This window comes from Ostrea edulis, chromosome 9, assembly GCF_947568905.1.
Source record: "Ostrea edulis chromosome 9, xbOstEdul1.1, whole genome shotgun sequence".
NCBI lineage: Eukaryota > Metazoa > Mollusca > Bivalvia > Ostreida > Ostreidae > Ostrea > Ostrea edulis.
The window spans coordinates 54,049,211-54,069,046 of record NC_079172.1 but is presented as its reverse complement, the minus strand read 5'-3'; the positions used below and the strand labels follow the sequence as shown (position 1 = coordinate 54,069,046).

Genomic DNA, 19,836 nt, shown 5'->3' with positions numbered 1-19,836 from the left:
GAAACCAACTATAACATCAATTGATGAAAAACCCAAATTCAAAATCATAATTTTAAAAGCAAAATGTTTTCAAACTGCCAAACGGTAAGATGCCTGATGGCTCATAAGTTTAAACTGGTAAAGTTCATTATTATTTTCGTCAACCTCAACGCGAACAACAGTCTGAACATTATTCGACGCTATTTTGTCCCCTATGCAGGTAAAAATAAAGAAGTACAGGCCAAGCCTGATGTATTTTACTGAACCCATTTGTAATAAACATATCGAATCGAAAATAGAGGCAATGAATCGAACATTGAATCAAGCATTTATATTGAACAGTATCGATATTTCGGTGAATTGTTTCAGCTCTATTGCATGCGTTTCATATCACATGAGATTTAAATCTCATTTATGAAATTTTCTAAAACTTAAAAACATTTTGTTGTAAAAAGTATTTATGTATAGTCTTCTTGTTATTAAATAAACATAATGCTTGTCTGGTGGTAAGAAAGCAAGTGATGAAGTGTAACTGTGTTGCGTCTCCTTTTGTACATTTATGCTGGTAATGTGTTATTCAATTTGAAAGACATTAAATTCTAGAAACTTTGGGTATGTTGGATTGTACTGGAAAATCGCAAATACTCCATTTATAATTTGAGTCCCAGGCATAATATTTACCTGATTTATACCACAATCAGGCTAATTTCCACTCTGTTGAACATAATGGTATACCAGGTGGGAGATTTCATATCCGATCTATCCCGCACATCTCAAAGTCTGTCGAAATTCACACCTTCGAGATTCCCTGATTCTTGATTTTGTTAAATAAATAACAAGGCGGATTTTGTTAATTAACCTCACACGATCCTACATGTTGATCATACGTTAACCAATTGATACCTTGGGTGTAGTAATAATAATTGATTCAGAGTAGCTATTACCTGTGCATTTTAAAACAAAAGTGTTAGGGGCGATAATTCCAGAATAGTCATGCTCAGCTGAAATCGAAAGTAGGAATCGCGTTGTGATCGAAAAATGTATAGATAAATGAAATTACACGAAAAGGTAGTAAAATTCATGGTCATTGGTCGCGCTAGACAGGTGGTCGTTTAGTACAGGTACAATAGATAGGGTAACACTTTGGGGGGATTTTTACGGTCACATACGACAGGGAGTCGCTTAATACAGTGGGTCGCTATGGCAGTTTTGACTGTATTAGGGTTATAGTTTATAAGTGAAAAGTGAAATTAGTGGTGTTTAGTATTACATAGTGATTTATAAGTCAGATACTAGTATTTATGATAAATATCATGTACCTGAAATCTACTCGTAATGTCCAACTGTGGTTTTAGCACTACACAGAATATGAAAGTAGAGTGTTAATTATGAAACCGGATATGGTCAAACATTGAAGAGTCTATGGCTGAAATTAGTGCAATGTATTAACTCTTTGTTCTGAAAGTTTTATGCCAGAATATGGAGGCAAAACCAAGTATATGCAAACAGGTTAGTTTAAGAAAACTGATGGCTTCTGGTTGTAAATACTTGTGATTGTAATGCTCTTCACAACACTGCATCTGAGTAGTTTGGTTTTGGTTCAGTGAAATTTTAAGTGGCATCTTTTTGTGAATTTGTGGCATATTGCAATCTTCAAAATGAAATGTTGCAATATATTGCAATGTGGTTTCATTTGCAACACCAGCTTCTAATTGAAAATAAACAATTTTATATTGGAACTTTAGACTCTTGAGTTTTTCTGCTAAGCTTTGTAAATGAGAAGCATACCCTATGTCAGGTAATTTTAGTATTGGGAGTATTTACTGTTAGAAAATTAATTTCATGTGACTGGGGAGGGGGGGGGGATTTATGTAATTTTGATTCATATGAATGGACAATTTGGAGCTTTTTAGCTCACCTAAGCTGAAAGCTCAAGTGAGCTTTTCTGATTGCCTGTCGTCTGTAAACATTTTACATTTTTCGACTTCTACTCCAGAACCACTGGGCCAATTTCAGCCAAAATTGGCGAACAGCATGCTTGGGTGAAGGGCTTTCAGGTTTGTTCAAATGAAGGGCCATGCCCCCGTTCAAAGGGTAGATGATCAGAAAAATAGGATGAGGTCGTTTAAAAATCTTCTCAAGAACCACTGGGTCAGAAGCCCTGAAATTTACATAAAAGCTTTCTGACATAGTGCAGATTCAGGTTTGTTAAAATCATGACTCCAGGGATAGGATGAGGCCACATCAGGGGATCAAAGTTTTACACGAATATATAGGTGAAATCCTTAAAAATCTTCTTCTCAAGAACCATTAGGCCATAAAAATTTACATTTACATGAAAGCTTCCTTATGTAATGCAGATCTCAAGTTTGTAAAAAATCATGGTCCCTGGGAGTAGGTTGGGGCCACAATAGGGGATCAAAGATTTACATACAAATATATAGCCTTATTAGAGAAAATGTTTAAAAATCTTCTCAAGAACCATTAGGCCAGATAAATTTACATGAATGCTTCCTGATGTAATGTAGATTCAATTTTGTAAAAAAAAAAAAAAAAAAGTTATGGCCCCTGGGAGTAGGTTGGGGCCACAATAGGAATCAAAGTTTTACATGCAAATATGTAGGGAAATTTTTTTAATAGGCTTAAGGTGACTCAGGTGAGCAATGTGGCCCTTGGGCCTTTTGTATTATTGGTGAAGCCTTGTTATCTGCCAAAAACCCAACTTTTCCATTGTACCAAAACACTTGTCTAAGTACACCTTACTTTGTTTTATACAGTGTTATACAATTTATTTGCTTTGTTAGCCGAGTTGCGTAGCAAATCTCGGCTTTTAGATTGGCGAAGGATGGGCGTCCAGGTGGGCGGCGTCCACAATTAACTTGTCCGGTCTTAATTTTCATACTTTTTGATGCATCTTTATGAAACTTACATAACATGATCACATCCAAAAGAGGAAGGTTCCTATTTGAGGTCAAAGGTCAAGTTCACTTTGTCACTAAATGCCATAGATTTGAGCTTGTCCGGTCTCTAACTTTCATACTACTAGTGGCATCTGTGAAACTTACATAACATGATCACATCCAAAAGAGGAAGGTTCCTATTTATTTTGAGGTCCAAAGGTCAAGGTCACTTTGTCAGTAAATGCCATAGATTTGAGCTTGTCCGGTCTCTAACTTTCATACTACTTAGTGCGTCTTTGTCAGACTTCCATATTTTGATCACATCCAAAAGAGGAAGGTTCCTATTTATTTTGAGGTCAAAAGATCAAAGGTCAAGATCTCTTTTTCACTATATACTGTAGATTTGAGCTTGCCTCCAACTTTTATTAGCTCACCTGAGCTTTTCTGATCACCCGTATTCCGGCGTCCGTCTGTCTGTAAACTTTTAACATTTTTGACTTCTCCTCAACAACCACTGGGCCAATTTCAACCAAAGTTGGCACAAAACATCCTTAGGTAAAGGGAATTCTAAATTGTTAAAATAAAGGGCCAGGCCACCTTCCAAGGGGAGATAATCAAGAAAAGGTAAAAATAGAGTAGGGTCATTAAAAAAATCTTCTTCTCAAGAACCACTGGGCCAGAAAAGATGAAATTTATAGATAAGCTTTATTAGGTAGTGCAGATTCTAAATTGTTAAAATCATGGCCCCCGGGGGTTGGATGGGGCCACAATAGGGGATCAAAGTTTTACATACTAATATGTAGGAAAAATCTTCTTCTCAAGAACCACTGAGCCAGAAAAGCTGAGATTTATATGAAAGCTTCCTGATATAGTGCAGATTCTGAATTGTTAAAATCATGGCCCCCGGGGGTCGGATGGGGCCACAATAGGGGATCAAAGTTTTACATACAAATATATAGGGAAAATCTTTAAAAATCTTCTTCTCAAGAACCACTGAGCCAGAAAAGCTGATATTTACAAGAAAGCTTTCTGACATAGTGCAGATTCAAGTTTGTTCAAATCATGTCCCCTGGGGGTAGGATCAGGCCACAAGGGGGGATCAAAGTTTTGCATATAAATATATAGGAAAAATCTTTAAAAATCTTCTTCTCAAGAACCTTTGGACCAAAGAAGTTCACATTTACATGAAAGCTTTCTGACATAGTGTAGATTCAAGTTTGCAAAAGCCATAGCCTCCAGGGGTAGGTTGGGGCCATTATACGGACTATGGTTTTACATGCAAATATATATGGAAAGTCTTCTGATATGGACCAAGGTGACTCAGGTGAGCGATGTGGCCCATGGGCCTCTTGGTATACATGTACTTGCTGGTGCATGTTTATCAGACTTCAAATCCAGATGACATTCAAGATTCATGTTGCTTTTGAAATCCAATGGTCAAGGTCATTATCACACTAAATACCTATTGTGGCCATTCAAAGCTTCATACTTATAAACTATATTAAATGCGTGCATGTTTTTACTTCGTGAATGCAAGCATGCATAATTTTCCAAACTGCAACTCGTCCATACGCATCTTTGATGCGTTTTATCTATTTTTGTATTATACAATTTAATACACTTTGCTCCAGCATTTGGAGATGAGAAAAATATCACCAGGACATGTCTTGTACATGTGTATTGATATCAGTATATAATGGGAAGAGATTTCCTATAAGAGAGCTCAATGTCTTGCGGCTTAGTGACTATGTGATACATTATAAGTGACCATGAGATATATTGTAAGTGACCATGTGATATATTGTAAGTCACCATGTGATGTATTGTAAGTGACCGTGCGATATATTGTAAGTGACCATGTGGTATATTATAAGTGACCATGTGATGTATTACAAGTGACCATGTGATATGTTATAAGTGACCATGTGATGTGTTATAAGTGACCATGTGATGTATTATAAGTGACCATGTGATTTATTATAATTTGTCTTACAGAGCAGCATTAAATACCATTCAGCAGTTAAAGAAAATCTTGTCAACTACGCAGGATGAACCAAGTGAAGAGCTCCAGGCCCATTTCAAGGTACTACTTGTAGATGTTTTATATTAAATCTGGCCCATTTTAAGGTACCACTTGTAGATGTTTTATACAGTAAGGCTGTGGTCTATTTTAAGGTACCACTTGTAGATGTTTTATACAGTAAGGCTCTGATCTATTTTAAGGTACCACTTGTAGATGTTTTATACAGTAAGGCTCTGGTCTTCTTTAAGGTACCACTTGTAGATGTTTTATACAGTAAGGCTCTGATCTATTTTAAGGTACCACTTGTAGATGTTTTATACAGTAAGGCTCTGGTCTTCTTTAAGGTACCACTTGTAGATGTTTTATACAGTAAGGCTCTGATCTATTTTAAGGTACCACTTGTAGATGTTTTATACAGTAAGGCTCTGATCTATTTTAAGGTACCACTTGTAGATGTTTTATACAGTAAGGCTCTGGTCTATTTTAAGGTACCACTTGTAGATGTTTTATACAGTAAGGCTCTGATCTATTTTAAGGTACCACTTGTAGATGTTTTATACAGTAAGGCTGTGGTCTATTTTAAGGTACCACTTGTAGATGTTTTACACAGTAAGGCTCTGATCTATTTTAAGGTACCACTTGTAGATGTTTTATACAGTAAGGCTCTGGCCCATTTTAAAGTACCACTTGTAGATGTTTTATACAGTAAGGCTCTGGTCTTCTTTAAGGTACCACTTGTAGATGTTTTATACAGTAAGGCTGTGGTCTATTTTAAGGTACCACTTGTAGATGTTTTATACAGTAAGGCTCTGATCTATTTTAAGGTACCACTTGTAGATGTTTTATACAGTAAGGCTCTGATCTATTTTAAGGTACCACTTGTAGATGTTTTATACAGTAAGGCTCTGGTCTTCTTTAAGGTACCACTTGTAGATGTTTTATACAGTAAGGCTCTGATCTATTTTAAGGTACCACTTGTAGATGTTTTATACAGTAAGGCTCTGGTCTTCTTTAAGGTACCACTTGTAGATGTTTTATACAGTAAGGCTCTGATCTATTTTAAGGTACCACTTGTAGATGTTTTATACAGTAAGGCTCTGGCCCATTTTAAAGTACCACTTGTAGATGTTTTATACAGTAAGGCTCTGGTCTTCTTTAAGGTACCACTTGTAGATGTTTTATACAGTAAGGCTCTGATCTATTTTAAAGTACCACTTGTAAATGCTTTATACAGTAAGGCTCTGGTCTATTTTAAGGTACCACTTGTAGATGTTTTACACAGTAAGGCTATGGTCTGTTTCAAGCTACCACTTGTGGGTGCTACTGTACCCACAACGTTATTCTTGACATTCCTATCGTGTTGTATCGTGCGTGTATCCTATCATACCATGCGTGCATCCTATCGTATCGTGTTTTGCGTTTATCAGGTTGTTTATCAGGTCTATCGTGTTTTGCATGTATCAGGTTTTCTGTTTATCGTGAAAATCTTTTATCGTGTACCTTTGGAAACTATCAGGATCGCATATTAAATCTAATGAAAAAGTACGATGCTTTTTGAAAGCTTTATTCGTTTTGTTAAAGAAGCTATTTTTAGGAATCGAGGAAAGACAGTACAGTATATTTGAAGGAGAATATAAAGCTGTCAATTTTAAGGCAGAATAAGAGCTATTTGTCTGTCCAGAGAGGGTGAAAATTTATCACAATTTCATTCAAAGTAGTCTGGAGAGTACGCAGTGGTTTGCCAAGCAAATCAAGGACAGTAAATCTGAAAGCTCCTTCATCTGAAGTTCATAAACATTTGCTTGTTTAGAAACAGTTACTTGTAATTAACACTAACAGAGGAATGGGAAGTTTCGATTTGAAAGGAAAAATCAGTAAATTACATTGTTTATTACGTGTATTTTAATACAGGCTCTTTTTCTTCCCATTTTTTACACCTATATTCTACTTATATACCAACTACTGAACTTGTGCGCATCTTTATATATCTGATTTTGTGTATCACCCGTGTTTTGACAGCAAACATTCTCAGGGACATTGTATTTCACACATTCAGAAGATTAAGTTTTAAAAGGGTGCAAGGGTGTTGCATCTCCCAAAAGTCTGCTCAACTGGGCACGACTCAACTGTCATCGTTGGTTGTTTTTTTTTTTACGTATACATGTACACTTGTACCATATACCAATAGTCGGACGGGTAGATACTGGAAATTTATGCAAGTTTTGATAATTATTTGAATTTTTTACATACTAAACACAAATATTTTGAAGCGTTTCAAAATTGCGAATTTAAAAAAAGTTTGTTTTTTTAATATTATTTATTTTTTGTTATTAAGATATCATTTCAAATAAATATATTCCAATTACTTTTGACTATCAAATATCACCCATAGTGTAGAAATATCTAACGTATTAAGATCTGATGTAGTGCAGTGGATTTTTTTTTAAAGCGGTCATTATGATAATAATTGCAAATGAATGAGCCATGAATTTAGAGCTTGATGCAAAATAAACCCCCTCCTCGCTACACACATAATATCACTTGGTTTTATTTCACATTCAAGATAATAGACATTAGAATAAGAGAGCAACTGAAGCATATCACTACATTATATTACATTTAGTTAATTCCCTGTATAATTTATATTAGGTGGCAATATAAGTTTTAGAATCATTGGTTGAGAAAATTCATATAGATATCAAATAATGAATTAAAATCGTATATAGTTTAGTTTTCTGATTTTAGCTGTGATGGCGTAAAAAGATAAATAGAATTAAAAACATTTTGAAAAATAGTACGACCGTGGATTAAAGAAATTATACGTTCTAGGTATATAATGAATAGTGAAATCCTTCAATGCTATTATCAAGATAATGTAATTATGTTGTAGGTATCAAAATTTCATTCTGTCTAAATTTACATTTCTATCAGGTTTTCCGTTTATCATGATCGTTTATCGTGTTTTGCGTTTATCAGGTCTATCGTGAAGATCGTTTATCAGGTTTTGCGTTTATCATGTATCGTATTGTGCGTGTATCCTATCGTATTTTGCGTGTATCCTATCCTATCGGGCGTGTATCATGTTCTATCGTTTATCATGTCAATAATAATGTTGTGGGTACTGTATATACAATAACCTCCTGGCCCATTTCATGGTATTACCTGTACTATAATCTCCTAGCCCATTTCATGGCACTACTTCAGAGTTCCCGAAACTAGTAAAAAATCTGTAGGACAATTGTCCGGTAAATATTCAAAATTTACCGGACAATTGTGAAATTTACCGGACATTGTTGTTTTAAATAAAAAGAGATAAAATTAACATAGATCGGACTAATAATTTATTTCTATTTCCATTTCATGCACAGTTTGTTCAATTGCTCTGTCATTACTTCCTTTATCCCCATCATTGTCTTTCTGACCGTCTTTTTCTTTTCTTTTAGTACCTGTGGCACCCGAATTCCACTTTATCGGCCACATGCCCAATGTTGGTCAACTCCAATAGGAAATTGTCGTACGTGTGTAAAAAAAGAACCCGCGAATTTATCCGGATTAAAAAAATAAAACTACGCGTTTGTTTGGCTTTTCCCTCCACTTTTAATTAATAGTTATTTTTTGTAACTAATAAAATGACTATTACATTTAGTTATATTTGTTCAGATGTTTTTAAATTTCAAAATAGTCCATAAAATCTGCCGGACATTTTGACCGATAAAATTTGGATTTTGCCGGCCCCATTCAAAATTTATCGGGGATGCCCGATGGACCGGCGTGTTTCGGGAACTCTGCTACTTGTACAATATCCTTGGGCCAAAATTGAAAAATAGTTTGTTTACCATCGTGTGACCGACCCATTTTTAACACCAGGTTGCGAATTCTAAAACTTTGTCTCATTGTTTCTTTAAAAGAAATATAAATTTCCAAAAATCAATCCACAGTCACAAAATCATGTGTGTTTAGTTTCATTTTCGACCAATTATAAAAGCCGTTGTCTGATTGGCCCCACGCTACAGACTGCAAACCAATCATATTCTCCGTCTCGAGCCCATGTTTTGAATGGTGACTGATGTCAAGGGTTAATGTGAGGTAACGAATCGATAACCCTTGACTTGTGAAGATGCATTTGGTTTTTGCTTTTAGTTTTGTTCTTTGTGGCGCTTTGTAAATCGCCGTATTTTAAGCGTTAAAGTGATCGATTCGGCACATGGCATACTGGTTAGCTTTTTATCTATCCGACGAAGTATCAGTTGATAATTATGGACACAAACAACAACAATGTCAGATTAAAACGTAAATTACTTGAACTAGAGTCGGGGGATACTATCAATGAGCCAGCTACACTTTGCTCAAGTGGTTATCTCAAACAGAGTGAGGATTTATGTATCGGAAATCGTTTGTAACAACATGATATTGTGTGGAGTTTACACGAATAATGTTCAAGTTCAACAACAATGCTGCCAAGTTTCAGGTGCATAATACATGTATGTTACATTGACCATTGAAAGTAAACTCATGGCAACCAAGACTCTAATGTTACTAGCCAAACTTGGAAATCAATGGACATATTCAAGACCTGGAAGACAAACACCAACAAAACAAATAACATGTCAGAATAAGGCCAAAATTAAAATATTGTTTGTTTCCCCTCGCTCGACCGAGTCTAAAAATTCACACCGACCCAAGTTTTTATTACGCCATTCTGGCGAAGGGATTTTTTAGCTCTTCTGAGCCAAAGGCTCAAAGAGCTAATCATATGGCCATATGTCTGGTGTGCGGTGTGCATCAACTTTTTGGAAAAAGGACTATATCTCAAGAACCTCTTGGCCAATTTTTGTCAAATTTGTCACAGTGTATCCTTGGCCCAAGGGCTTTCATTTACACTAAAACTAGGGTTGTGACCCTTTAACAAGGGGAGATAATTAGGAAAATGCAAACAAAAGTAATGGTTGCTTAAAAATCTTCTTCTCAAGAACTACTGGGCAAATTATTACCAAACTTATGCATAAGGATGAGGATAGGTTGTAGATAAAAATTTGTTCAAGGCATCATCCTAGGGCAAAGGGTGTGGTCTCAAGGTCACTTCAAAGTTGACCTTAAATTTTGTTTTGTTAAAACTTTGATATTTTGCTTAGTATAGGGACTAGGATCATCAAATTTTGTCAGTTGATGCATCTTAGGACCTAATATCATGTTGTCTCAAAAGTAGGTCATGGTGACCTACTTTTTGAATTTCGCAGGTAATTATTATTAAATGGATTTTGATGCATATCTTGGACACTTTTGAGCCTATGATCATCAAAAGTTGTCAGTTGATGGATCATGGGACCTTGAACTGCGTCATGTGAAAAGTATGTCACCTACTTTCTGAATTTTATGGCTAATCATTTATGAATACATTTTAGGTTGTTATTTCAGATACCGAGAGGTTTAGAATATTCAAACCTTGTAAGTTGATGCCTCTTGAAGCCTCAAAACATATTTATTTAAAAAAAGTAGGTCACAGTGACCTACTTTTTTTAAATTTGCAGACATTCAAATTTCACATTTTCAATTTTAGATGCATATTTTGGACACTATGAAAGCTAGGATCATCAAACTTTGTCAGTTGATGCATCTCGAGTCTTCATAGTTTGTTGACCAAAAAGTAGGTCACTGTGACTACTTTTAGAATTTGACGGCTATATTTTAATATTTCAGATACTATTTGACTTACAATTATCAAACTTTGTCAGTTGATGTATGTTGAGTCTTCAGAGTGTGTTGACTAAAAAGTAGGTCACCGTGACCTATTTTTGGATTTTGATGGCTATAATTGAATATTTCAGATAGTATTTGACTTACAATCAGCAGAATTTACGCGAGAACCGACTATACGAGTTTGACGAGGAAACATGGAATGATGTGCTTCACGATGTTGTGGTATCGGGCGTTGTTAATGCTTATGGGAATTTCTTACTAAATAAAATTCTGCTAGTTAAAAAGGACAAACAACTTTTTACCTACCTACCGACCTTCCTCTGAAATTTAGGGTCAGGAGAGGGGAAACAAACATATTTATAAATATGGCCTAACAAAGTGATATATGATCACACAAAAACTAGGCCATAATGTTAAAACTGCACTTTTAGACAGGTTTTCAACAGTTCTGCAAGTAAATCACTGTAATAGGGTTCATCAAAGAACCAATCAATTTATTTAACATAGTTTTGATATTCAATATATTTTCAGCAAAAAAAAAACCCAACCTACCAACTGACCCAATATTTTTTATGACCCTCGGGCTATGGCAAACCAACATTTTTTAAAATTTGGCCCATTTCATGATACTACTTGTACAATAACCTTGTGGCCCATTTCATGGTACAACTTGTACAATAACCGTCCTGGCCCATTTCATGGTACTACTTGTAGCTGCAGTAAACAGTACATGAACTGAATCATCTTTTTATATATTACCTGTCCACAGCTTCACTGGGTGTTCTCAGATGTGAAGAATTATTTTGCAGGATTATAGTAGAAGTAAATCTTGATACAGAGCATCCTCTTCTCTAACTTTTAAAAGTGATGCAACATGCAGTAGTAAATCAATAATGTACTTGTATGTAATAGTTTATCTAAGTGAACATGTATGTATCAGTATATTAAATCTCTCACACTGTGTTTGTATGTATAGGCACTTGTCCAGAAAGTGTTGATATTGTTAGTAAATCTGTTACTTGTTTATTACAGAATTGCTCTCAGAATCCACTGACATCTATCAGGGACAGAATGAACAAATTGGAGACGGTCTTTATCAACGGGTTTATGCAGCAGACAGACAGAAATCAAGCAGCCATTGCAAAACAAAGATTTGTCCTGGCCAGGCGTCTCTACTACAGAGTCATGGAATCCATGCTTAACCATGTAAGTCTTATTTTACTGTTATCACAGCCCCACTGTACAAAGGCATCACCTGAAACACAGCCCACTGTACCAAGGCATCACCTGAAACACAGCCCACTGTACCAAGGCATCACATGAAACAGCCCCACTGTACCAAGGCATCACATGAAACAGCCCCACTGTACCAAGGCATCACATGAAACAGCCCCACTGTACCAAGGCATCACATGAAACAGTCCCACTGTACCAAGGCATCACATGAAACACAGCCCCACTGTACACCACTGTACCTAGGCATCACATGAAACACAGCCCCACTGTACCAAGGCATCACATGAAACAACACCACTGTACCAAGGCATCACATGAAACACTGTACCAAGGCATCACATGAAACAACACCACTGTACCAAGGCATCAAATGAAACACAGCACCACTGTACCAAGGCATCACATGAAACAGCCCCACTGTACCAAGGCATCACATGAAACAACACCACTGTACCAAGGCATCACATGAAACACTGCCCCACTGTACCAAGGCATCACATGAAACACAGCCCCACTGTACACCACTGTACCTAGGCATCACATGAAACACAGCCCCACTGTACCAAGGCATCACATGAAACACTGTACCAAGGCATCACATGAAACACTGTACCAAGGCATCAAATGAAACACAGCACCACTGTACCAAGGCATCACATGAAACACAGCACCACTGTACACCACTGTACGAAGGCATCACATGAAACACTGTACCAAGACATCACATGAAACACTGTACCAAGGCATCACATGAAACACAGCACCAAGGCATCACATGAAACACAGCACCATGAAAACATGCAACTTTACATTTGTATTCCCCTAAGCTTACTGAAAGAGCATGTTTAGTTTCACATCTTATATTGTTTCAGATTTTTTAATGCCCCTGTAATCAGAAATTTGGGGGCATATAGTTTTTGAACTGTCTGTTAATCTGCATAAACTTTAATATTGGCCATAGCTGTTAATCCGCATAAACTTTAATATTGGCCATATCTGTTAAAGGGGCATGGACACGATTTGAGCCGAAAATTTACAAATTTTATTTTTCCATATTTAATGTTTAAAATTCTTAACTAAGGTACTTCTAATGGTCAGCAAAAATTTGAATGTCATTTGTTGAGGTACATGGGACATACAGAGCTCACAATTATTTGTTATGTAAACAAGGCTCGTGCCCTGTTTTTGTTTACATATATATAAAGCTATATATACCAGTAAAAGATCATTTAAGGTGGGTCGATCCTCATGTAACTTATCAATATTAATGGTTAAAAGTGGAAAAACTATTAATTTCCACTCAATATAGTTTAATCTAATCAATAACCAAAGAAAATGTGTATGTTGCCACCCTTTTAAAGATGTCAGACATACAAAAACAGAAGCATATATCAACATAAAAAATCGCACATTTTCGTTAAACAGAATGATGAAAATTAATAAAAACTTGTTGAAATGACAAATTTTAAATGTCAACAGTTTAAGAAAACTGATAATTCATAGATATATAAAAATTAATTGTGAATATTAGTGAAATCATTGTGTCATAGACATGCAGTAGAGGAAATTTCAGCATAGGAGTTATTGCCCTTGACAACATTTTTAAAATTATAAATAATTGATTATCTATGGAAAATAAAAACTTTTTCAGTATCAAAAGTTTACCAATTTTTTAAATTTTATTCAGTGAATAAAATTCCTGTGAAAGATATATTTCAATCATGTGCAAAATTTAATTAAATAAAGATTTTGCAAAAACCTATGACATCACATGAGGCATCAACCTTAAAACAGATTTTTCAATTTACAAGTTAATTCTGAACATAATTTAGTATTTTCTAGTGTTTAGCACATCACTTTTTGTTTTAAACATGCTATTTTCTATCAAGCAATCTATATGTAAACAAAAACATGGCACAAGCCTTGTTTACATAACAAAGAATTGTGAGTGCTGTATCTCACTTGTAACTCAACAACTAATATTCATATTTTGGTTGACCATTAGAAATACGTTAGTTAAGCACTGTAAACAATAAAAATGGAAAAATAAAATGTTCAGCTCAACTGTGTCCATGCCCCTTTAAACAGTTATTGCTAGGGCTTTTGTATTCCTTGTGACAAGACCTTTCTTACTTTGCTGCTATATGGGGGCAGCACTGTTTCACAAACTTGTTGTTTTATCATACAATTGTACCTGCCATATTTTAGTGTAGAATCAGTCCAAAAAATATTTAGACCCTTGTGAGACTTGTAGGCATGATTAGTAGATTGCCATCTTAATACCTTAATCTACTGAGCTAACCATTCAGGGACAGAATTTTAAAGGGACATACAAGATTTGTCGTATTTCACTTTTGCATGAATTCTTTACTTCCTTTTTGAAAAATTATAACAATGTGTAATTCCTCTTTGAGGAACAATGTATGGGGACAATGTAAGGGACAAATTACAAAAACATGATTTAATTAAAGCATTGATTTATTTCTAAATTACTTGTTTTATTGGGTTTATTAATTTTATTTCAGTAGTTTTTTGTTCGCCTGAGATGAAAGCTCTGATCGTCTGTTGTCTGTCCGTCTGTCTATACTTTTCACATTTTAATCTTCTACTCCAGAACCACAAAGCCAATTTCAATCAAACTTGGTACACATCATCCATGGTGAAGGAAATTCAAGTTTGTTAAAATGAAGGGCCATGCCCCCTTTGTGTCCCCTTAAAGGGAAGATATCATGAAAATGCAAAAATAGTGTGGGGTCATTTAAAATCATCTGAAGAACCGGTTCACTGGCCAGAAAAACTCAAATTTACATGAAAGCTTTCTAACATAGTGCAGATTCAAGTTTGTTCAAATCAGGGTCCTCAGGGGTAGGGTGGGGCCACAATAGGGGATCAAAGTTTTCCATGCGAGTATATAAATCTTCTACTCAAGAACCACTGGGCCAGAAAAGTTAACATTTACATGAAAGGTTCCTGATATAGAGCAAATTCAAGCTTGTTCAAAGGGGTAGCATGGGGGATCAAAGTGTTATATATATGCTGATATATCTTTTTAAAAAAAACCTCTTTAACTCTTTAAGCATGGGCTTTCATATTTTGTATATACATATTTTACGAAAAGACCTTTCATGTGATGCAATGGTGTGTGATCTTGTGACCTTGACCTGGAAGTTTGATCTACTTTTAATAGAAACCTGACCTATACAATATGTCCTTAATTTTTCAAGGTAGATTTTTTCATATCTTGTATATATATTTCTTATGGCAAGATCTTTCATTTGATATCATAATCTTTGACCATGTGACCTTGAACTCAGAGTTTGGCCAATTTTCAAGAAAACCAATTAAATATATTCGGAACTATTTTAGGTGGGGCTTTCATATTTTGTATATAGATTTTATATGGCTATGGTGTTTGATCTTTTGACCTTGGAGTTTGACTTAATTTTTTGAAAAATTCCCTAGCCTATTCAGTATCTCCAGAACTATTTGAGGTTCTTTTTGGCAAGACCTTATTATTTGTGAAGCTTGGCCTTGACCTGGATGTTTGACCTACTTTTAATAAAAATCTTACCTATTTAATATCTCATGAACTATTTAAGATAGAGCTTTCATATTCTTATATAAGTTTTTAACGGGAAGGTCCTCATATCATAGCATGATCAATGACCTTGTGACCTTGGTTTTATCCAGAACAGCAAGATCATGTTAGTCATATTGGTGCTGAGGCATCCATGTGTTGTGCGAATTCATTTTCCATTTTGTTTTGATTCTTCGGGGCCACAATATGGGGTCAATTTTTTTTATTGAAAAACAGGTTCATAAAAAAAATCTTTTAAAAATCACAACATCTGAACAATGGCCAGGGCTAGGTGACTCAGGTGAGCGATGTGGTCCATTGGCCTCTTTTATTTAAAGTATAAATATCTATCTATTGATCGTTTGCTGGATCAATCATATTTTAATGCATTTAGGTCTGTTACTGTGTTGTCACAAGATTAACAAAAAAGTGTCTTCAATGAGTGGGAATAAAGGTCATTTAGAAAGAGTATGGTGTTCAGATATATGTACAGGTTTTTTTAAATATGCCCAGGTTTATATGTGTCCCATGTGTTAGTAGATCCATAAGGATAGCTTAGGCTCTCTAAATAAAGGTGTCTTAGAACAGGCTTACTGAGTATCTAGAAAGTATCACAGAACAGGCTTACTGAGTATATCTAGAAAGTATCACAGAACAGGCTTACTGAGTATCTAGAAAGTATCACAGAACAGGCTTACTGAGTATCTAGAAAGTATCACAGAACAGGCTTACTGAGTATATCTAGAAAGTATCACAGAACAGGCTTACTGAGTATCTAGAAAGTATCACAGAACAGGCTTACTGAGTATCTAGAAAGTATCACAGATATGCAAAAGAAACAATTGTTATTGCATGTAGTCATGTATGGATTTTTTCCACAAAAAAGAAAACAAAAATTGAGATCGCATGAGTAAATGGCATATTGTTGAATTAGTGCAGTTTTTGTCAGATTGTAACTGATGTGATGTTGTATTCTGTATATTTCAGGAGTCAGATTGTAACTGATGTGATGTTGTATTCTGTATATTTCAGGAGTCAGATTGTAACTGATGTGATGTTGTATTCTGTATATTTCAGGAGAAGCAGCGACTTTCTCAGACAGACTTCAGTAAGTTGTTGAACATTGACTCCTTCCATGTGTCCCTGCTGGCCTGTGCTTTGGAGATAGTAATGATGACATACGGATCCTCTTGTGAGTACTCCAATTTCTGTACAAATAATACAGTAAAACATGGTTACAGCGAGCATGCTTATAATGAATTCACACTTACAGTAAAACATGGTTACAGCGAGCATGCATATAATGAATTCACACTTACAGTAAAACATGGTTATAGCGAGCATGCTTATAATGAATTCACACTTACAGTAAAACATGGTTACAGCGAGCATGCTTACAATGAATTCACACTTACAGTAAAACATGGTTACAGCGAGCATGCTTATAATGAATTCACACTTACAGTAAAACACGGTTACAGCGAGCATGCTTATAATGAATTCACACTTACAGCAAAACAGGGTTACAGTGAACATGCTTATAATAAATTCACACTTACAGTAAAACATGGTTACATCGAGCATGCTTATAATGAATTCACACTTACAGTAAAACAGGGTTACAGCGAGCATGCTTATAATGAATTCACACTTACAGTAAAACATGGTTACAGCGAGCATGCTTATAATGAATTCACACTTACAGTAAAACATGGTTACAGCGAGCATGCTTATAATGAATTCACACTTACAGTAAAACACGGTTACAGCGAGCATACTTATAATGAATTCACTCTTACAGTAAAACAAGGTTACAACAAGCGCGCTTATATTGAATTCACACTTACAGTAAAACAAAGTTACAACAAGCGTGCTTGTAATGAATTCACATTTGCAGCAGAGTAATTTTCTTTCCCTACATTATTAAACATATTGTGAACTTATTGGATATATCAGATAATGTTTATAATAAATCAAAATTGTTCATCCCCAGCACTTTGCTATAGGTGTGTTTTATCTTGATGTTTATTTTTCCTGGGTTTTATGAAGATTTCTTTTCATGTACAAATAAAGTTTTTTTTAAATACAGTAAAACCTAGCTGTATTAAGAGACTTACTTAAGGAAAATCTTTTTGGAGGATGGCATATAACAGATGATCTGTTAGTAAAAGTAACCATGATTCAAGGTTTTTTGTGGGGGGTTTTGGAGTTCGATAAAATGCTTTCTTACATGCACTTTTCCATTGGATAGTCACGTCAAGACACTTTTATAAGTTTGCTTTTCTCTTTATAGGGAATCCATCTTTTGGGACTGTGTGTGCCGGGGACTCCAAATTCTCCTTCCCTTGGATTATAGTGACATTTGGTCTACATTCGTATGACTTTTTCAAAGTGTTAGAAAGTTTCATCAAGGCAGAGCCAGTACTCACCAAAGACATTGTGAAGGTACAGTCAAATTTAAGAATGCTGTTCCTTGCACACATCTTGTATTTGTGTATGAAATCTTAAGTTGTTCCCCCATAACTTTGTAAATACATTGGTTTATATTTGGCATGCATATTCCCTGTGACAATTGTTATTGATAGAGGGGAGTACAGTTCTTTGAATTTGTTTTTTGGGTCCCTATATTATATGTAAGCTGTGTTTTGTTTGTAGCACTTACAGGGCTTGGAGAAGAGAATCTTGGAGCAGCTAGCATGGACGCCAGTAAGTGTGCCTGGTAATGATACACAGAAGTGAATGATTATTATAGAGGCAACATAGAAGTGCATGTAGATTGTATAAAGCATAAAGGAATGAATTAAGCAAATTGCATTACTGTCTAGACTAGACACATGAAAGTTCTGTATGTCTGCAGCCATTTAACTTGATGCTATTTATTCTCATGTTTACAATTTACGGTGTACAGGTACATTCACTGTATCCTAGACAGCAGCAATACTTGTATATAGTGCATTGTGGGATTGTTGTAATTATGATTTCAGGAGTCACCCTTGTTTGATGCCTTGAATAAGTCTGAGACACCAGTGTTACCCATGGAGGCCACACCCTCTATGACAGTCTCCTCAGCTGACCTGTGAGTACTGCAGTGGCTTTGTCAGGCATAGAGATGTTTTGAGCATGTTTTTCATGTAAATATTGAAGTAACAAAAACTGTTTATAAGATAGAGTGTCAAAGGGAACAACTATTTATCACTTTAAGGTATTTATCTCCAATGCGTGTTGTTACAAAGAGTAAAGGGCTCTCTCCATCATATGGGCAATCCCCCCAAAAGATGTCCTCTCCTGGACATGAACTGACCAGTCCAGAAAAAACAACCGGAAAAAAATCTCAATCCCTCGCCATCTTCCTTAACAAAGGTAAAATAGTTTTGTTTTTGTAAATTCAAATGAAGTTGTGTGACTCTAAGCCAGAAATCAATGATCATGTACATGTGTTTTGAATGAGGATTGTTTAGTTGTCAGTCTGATAAAGGAAATTAGTAGAGTATGTTTTTGTGATGTTTGTTGTAGTTTGTCGATTAGGATTTCACCGTCTGGAGCAACTGAACTCGCTTCTTGCTGTACCAAAGGATTTGGTAAGTATTGATATGATTTGTCACATACTCAGTCTGTATTGTACAGAGTGCATCAAAGAGAACAATAGCATTTTTCATGTGTGGGTTTCATGGGTATGAAAATTAATATTGACAATCTATGTGTTACCAACCAGTCTAGAACAAGCTCAGACACAGTGAGCAATGCTGGATGAGATTATGTCAAAAATATTTCAGCAACACAAGATCTGGACGTGTTTTGAATACTGTATAACAAAGAGGACAGGCTTACTGAAGAATAGACACCTAGACCAGGTTAGTCCAGATTTTTTCTTGTTAATGTCACATGAACTGCAGAGATTTGTGTGTGTATCTTAGACTATAGAGATTTGTGTCTGTATCTTAGACTTCAGAGATTTGTTTGTGTATCTTAGACTACAGAGATTGTGTCTGTATCTTATGTGTGTATCTTAGACTACAGAGATTTGTTTGTGTATCTTAGACTACGGAGATTTGTGGTGTGTATCTTAAACATCAGAGATTTGTGTCTGTATCTTAGACTACAGAGATTTGTGGTGTGTATCTTAGACTACAGAGATTTGTGGTGTGTATCTTAGACTGTAGAGATTTGTTGTGTGTATTTTTGAGTCGGCTCGCGAAGCGAGATGCTCCTTTCTGTCAACGGCGTGCGGATTTATCACGTATCACAAACTCTGTTTATTCTTACACCAACAGCAAATAATCCCGCGCACAAAGATCTTCAAAAAAAATTTCATTTGCTTTTTGAACAGCTTCATTAAGTTTTGAAAACATATCATACATGTATGTTGACATTCTTATAACAATGTAATTTAAATGAGTCCCCTCAATACGTTTAAAGAAATTAAA

The 19,836-nt window shown here is 35.5% G+C and overlaps 1 protein-coding gene across 4 annotated transcripts in view; it reads left to right on the top strand.

The window, feature by feature from the left end:
* Positions 1-19,836, top strand: part of LOC125659620 (retinoblastoma-associated protein-like) — an 89,791-nt gene that overhangs the window by 43,294 nt on the left and 26,661 nt on the right. For all 4 annotated transcript variants that reach the window (XM_056149636.1, XM_056149635.1, XM_056149637.1 and 1 more), the window contains 9 exons: positions 4,875-4,962; positions 11,632-11,805; positions 16,490-16,604; positions 17,706-17,857; positions 18,068-18,118; positions 18,397-18,488; positions 18,615-18,772; positions 18,926-18,990; positions 19,186-19,263. In XM_056149636.1, coding sequence (XP_056005611.1) covers positions 4,875-4,962; positions 11,632-11,805; positions 16,490-16,604; positions 17,706-17,857; positions 18,068-18,118; positions 18,397-18,488; positions 18,615-18,772; positions 18,926-18,990; positions 19,186-19,263 — 973 coding nt within the window. The remainder of the gene's footprint in view (positions 1-4,874; positions 4,963-11,631; positions 11,806-16,489; positions 16,605-17,705; positions 17,858-18,067; positions 18,119-18,396; positions 18,489-18,614; positions 18,773-18,925; positions 18,991-19,185; positions 19,264-19,836) is intronic.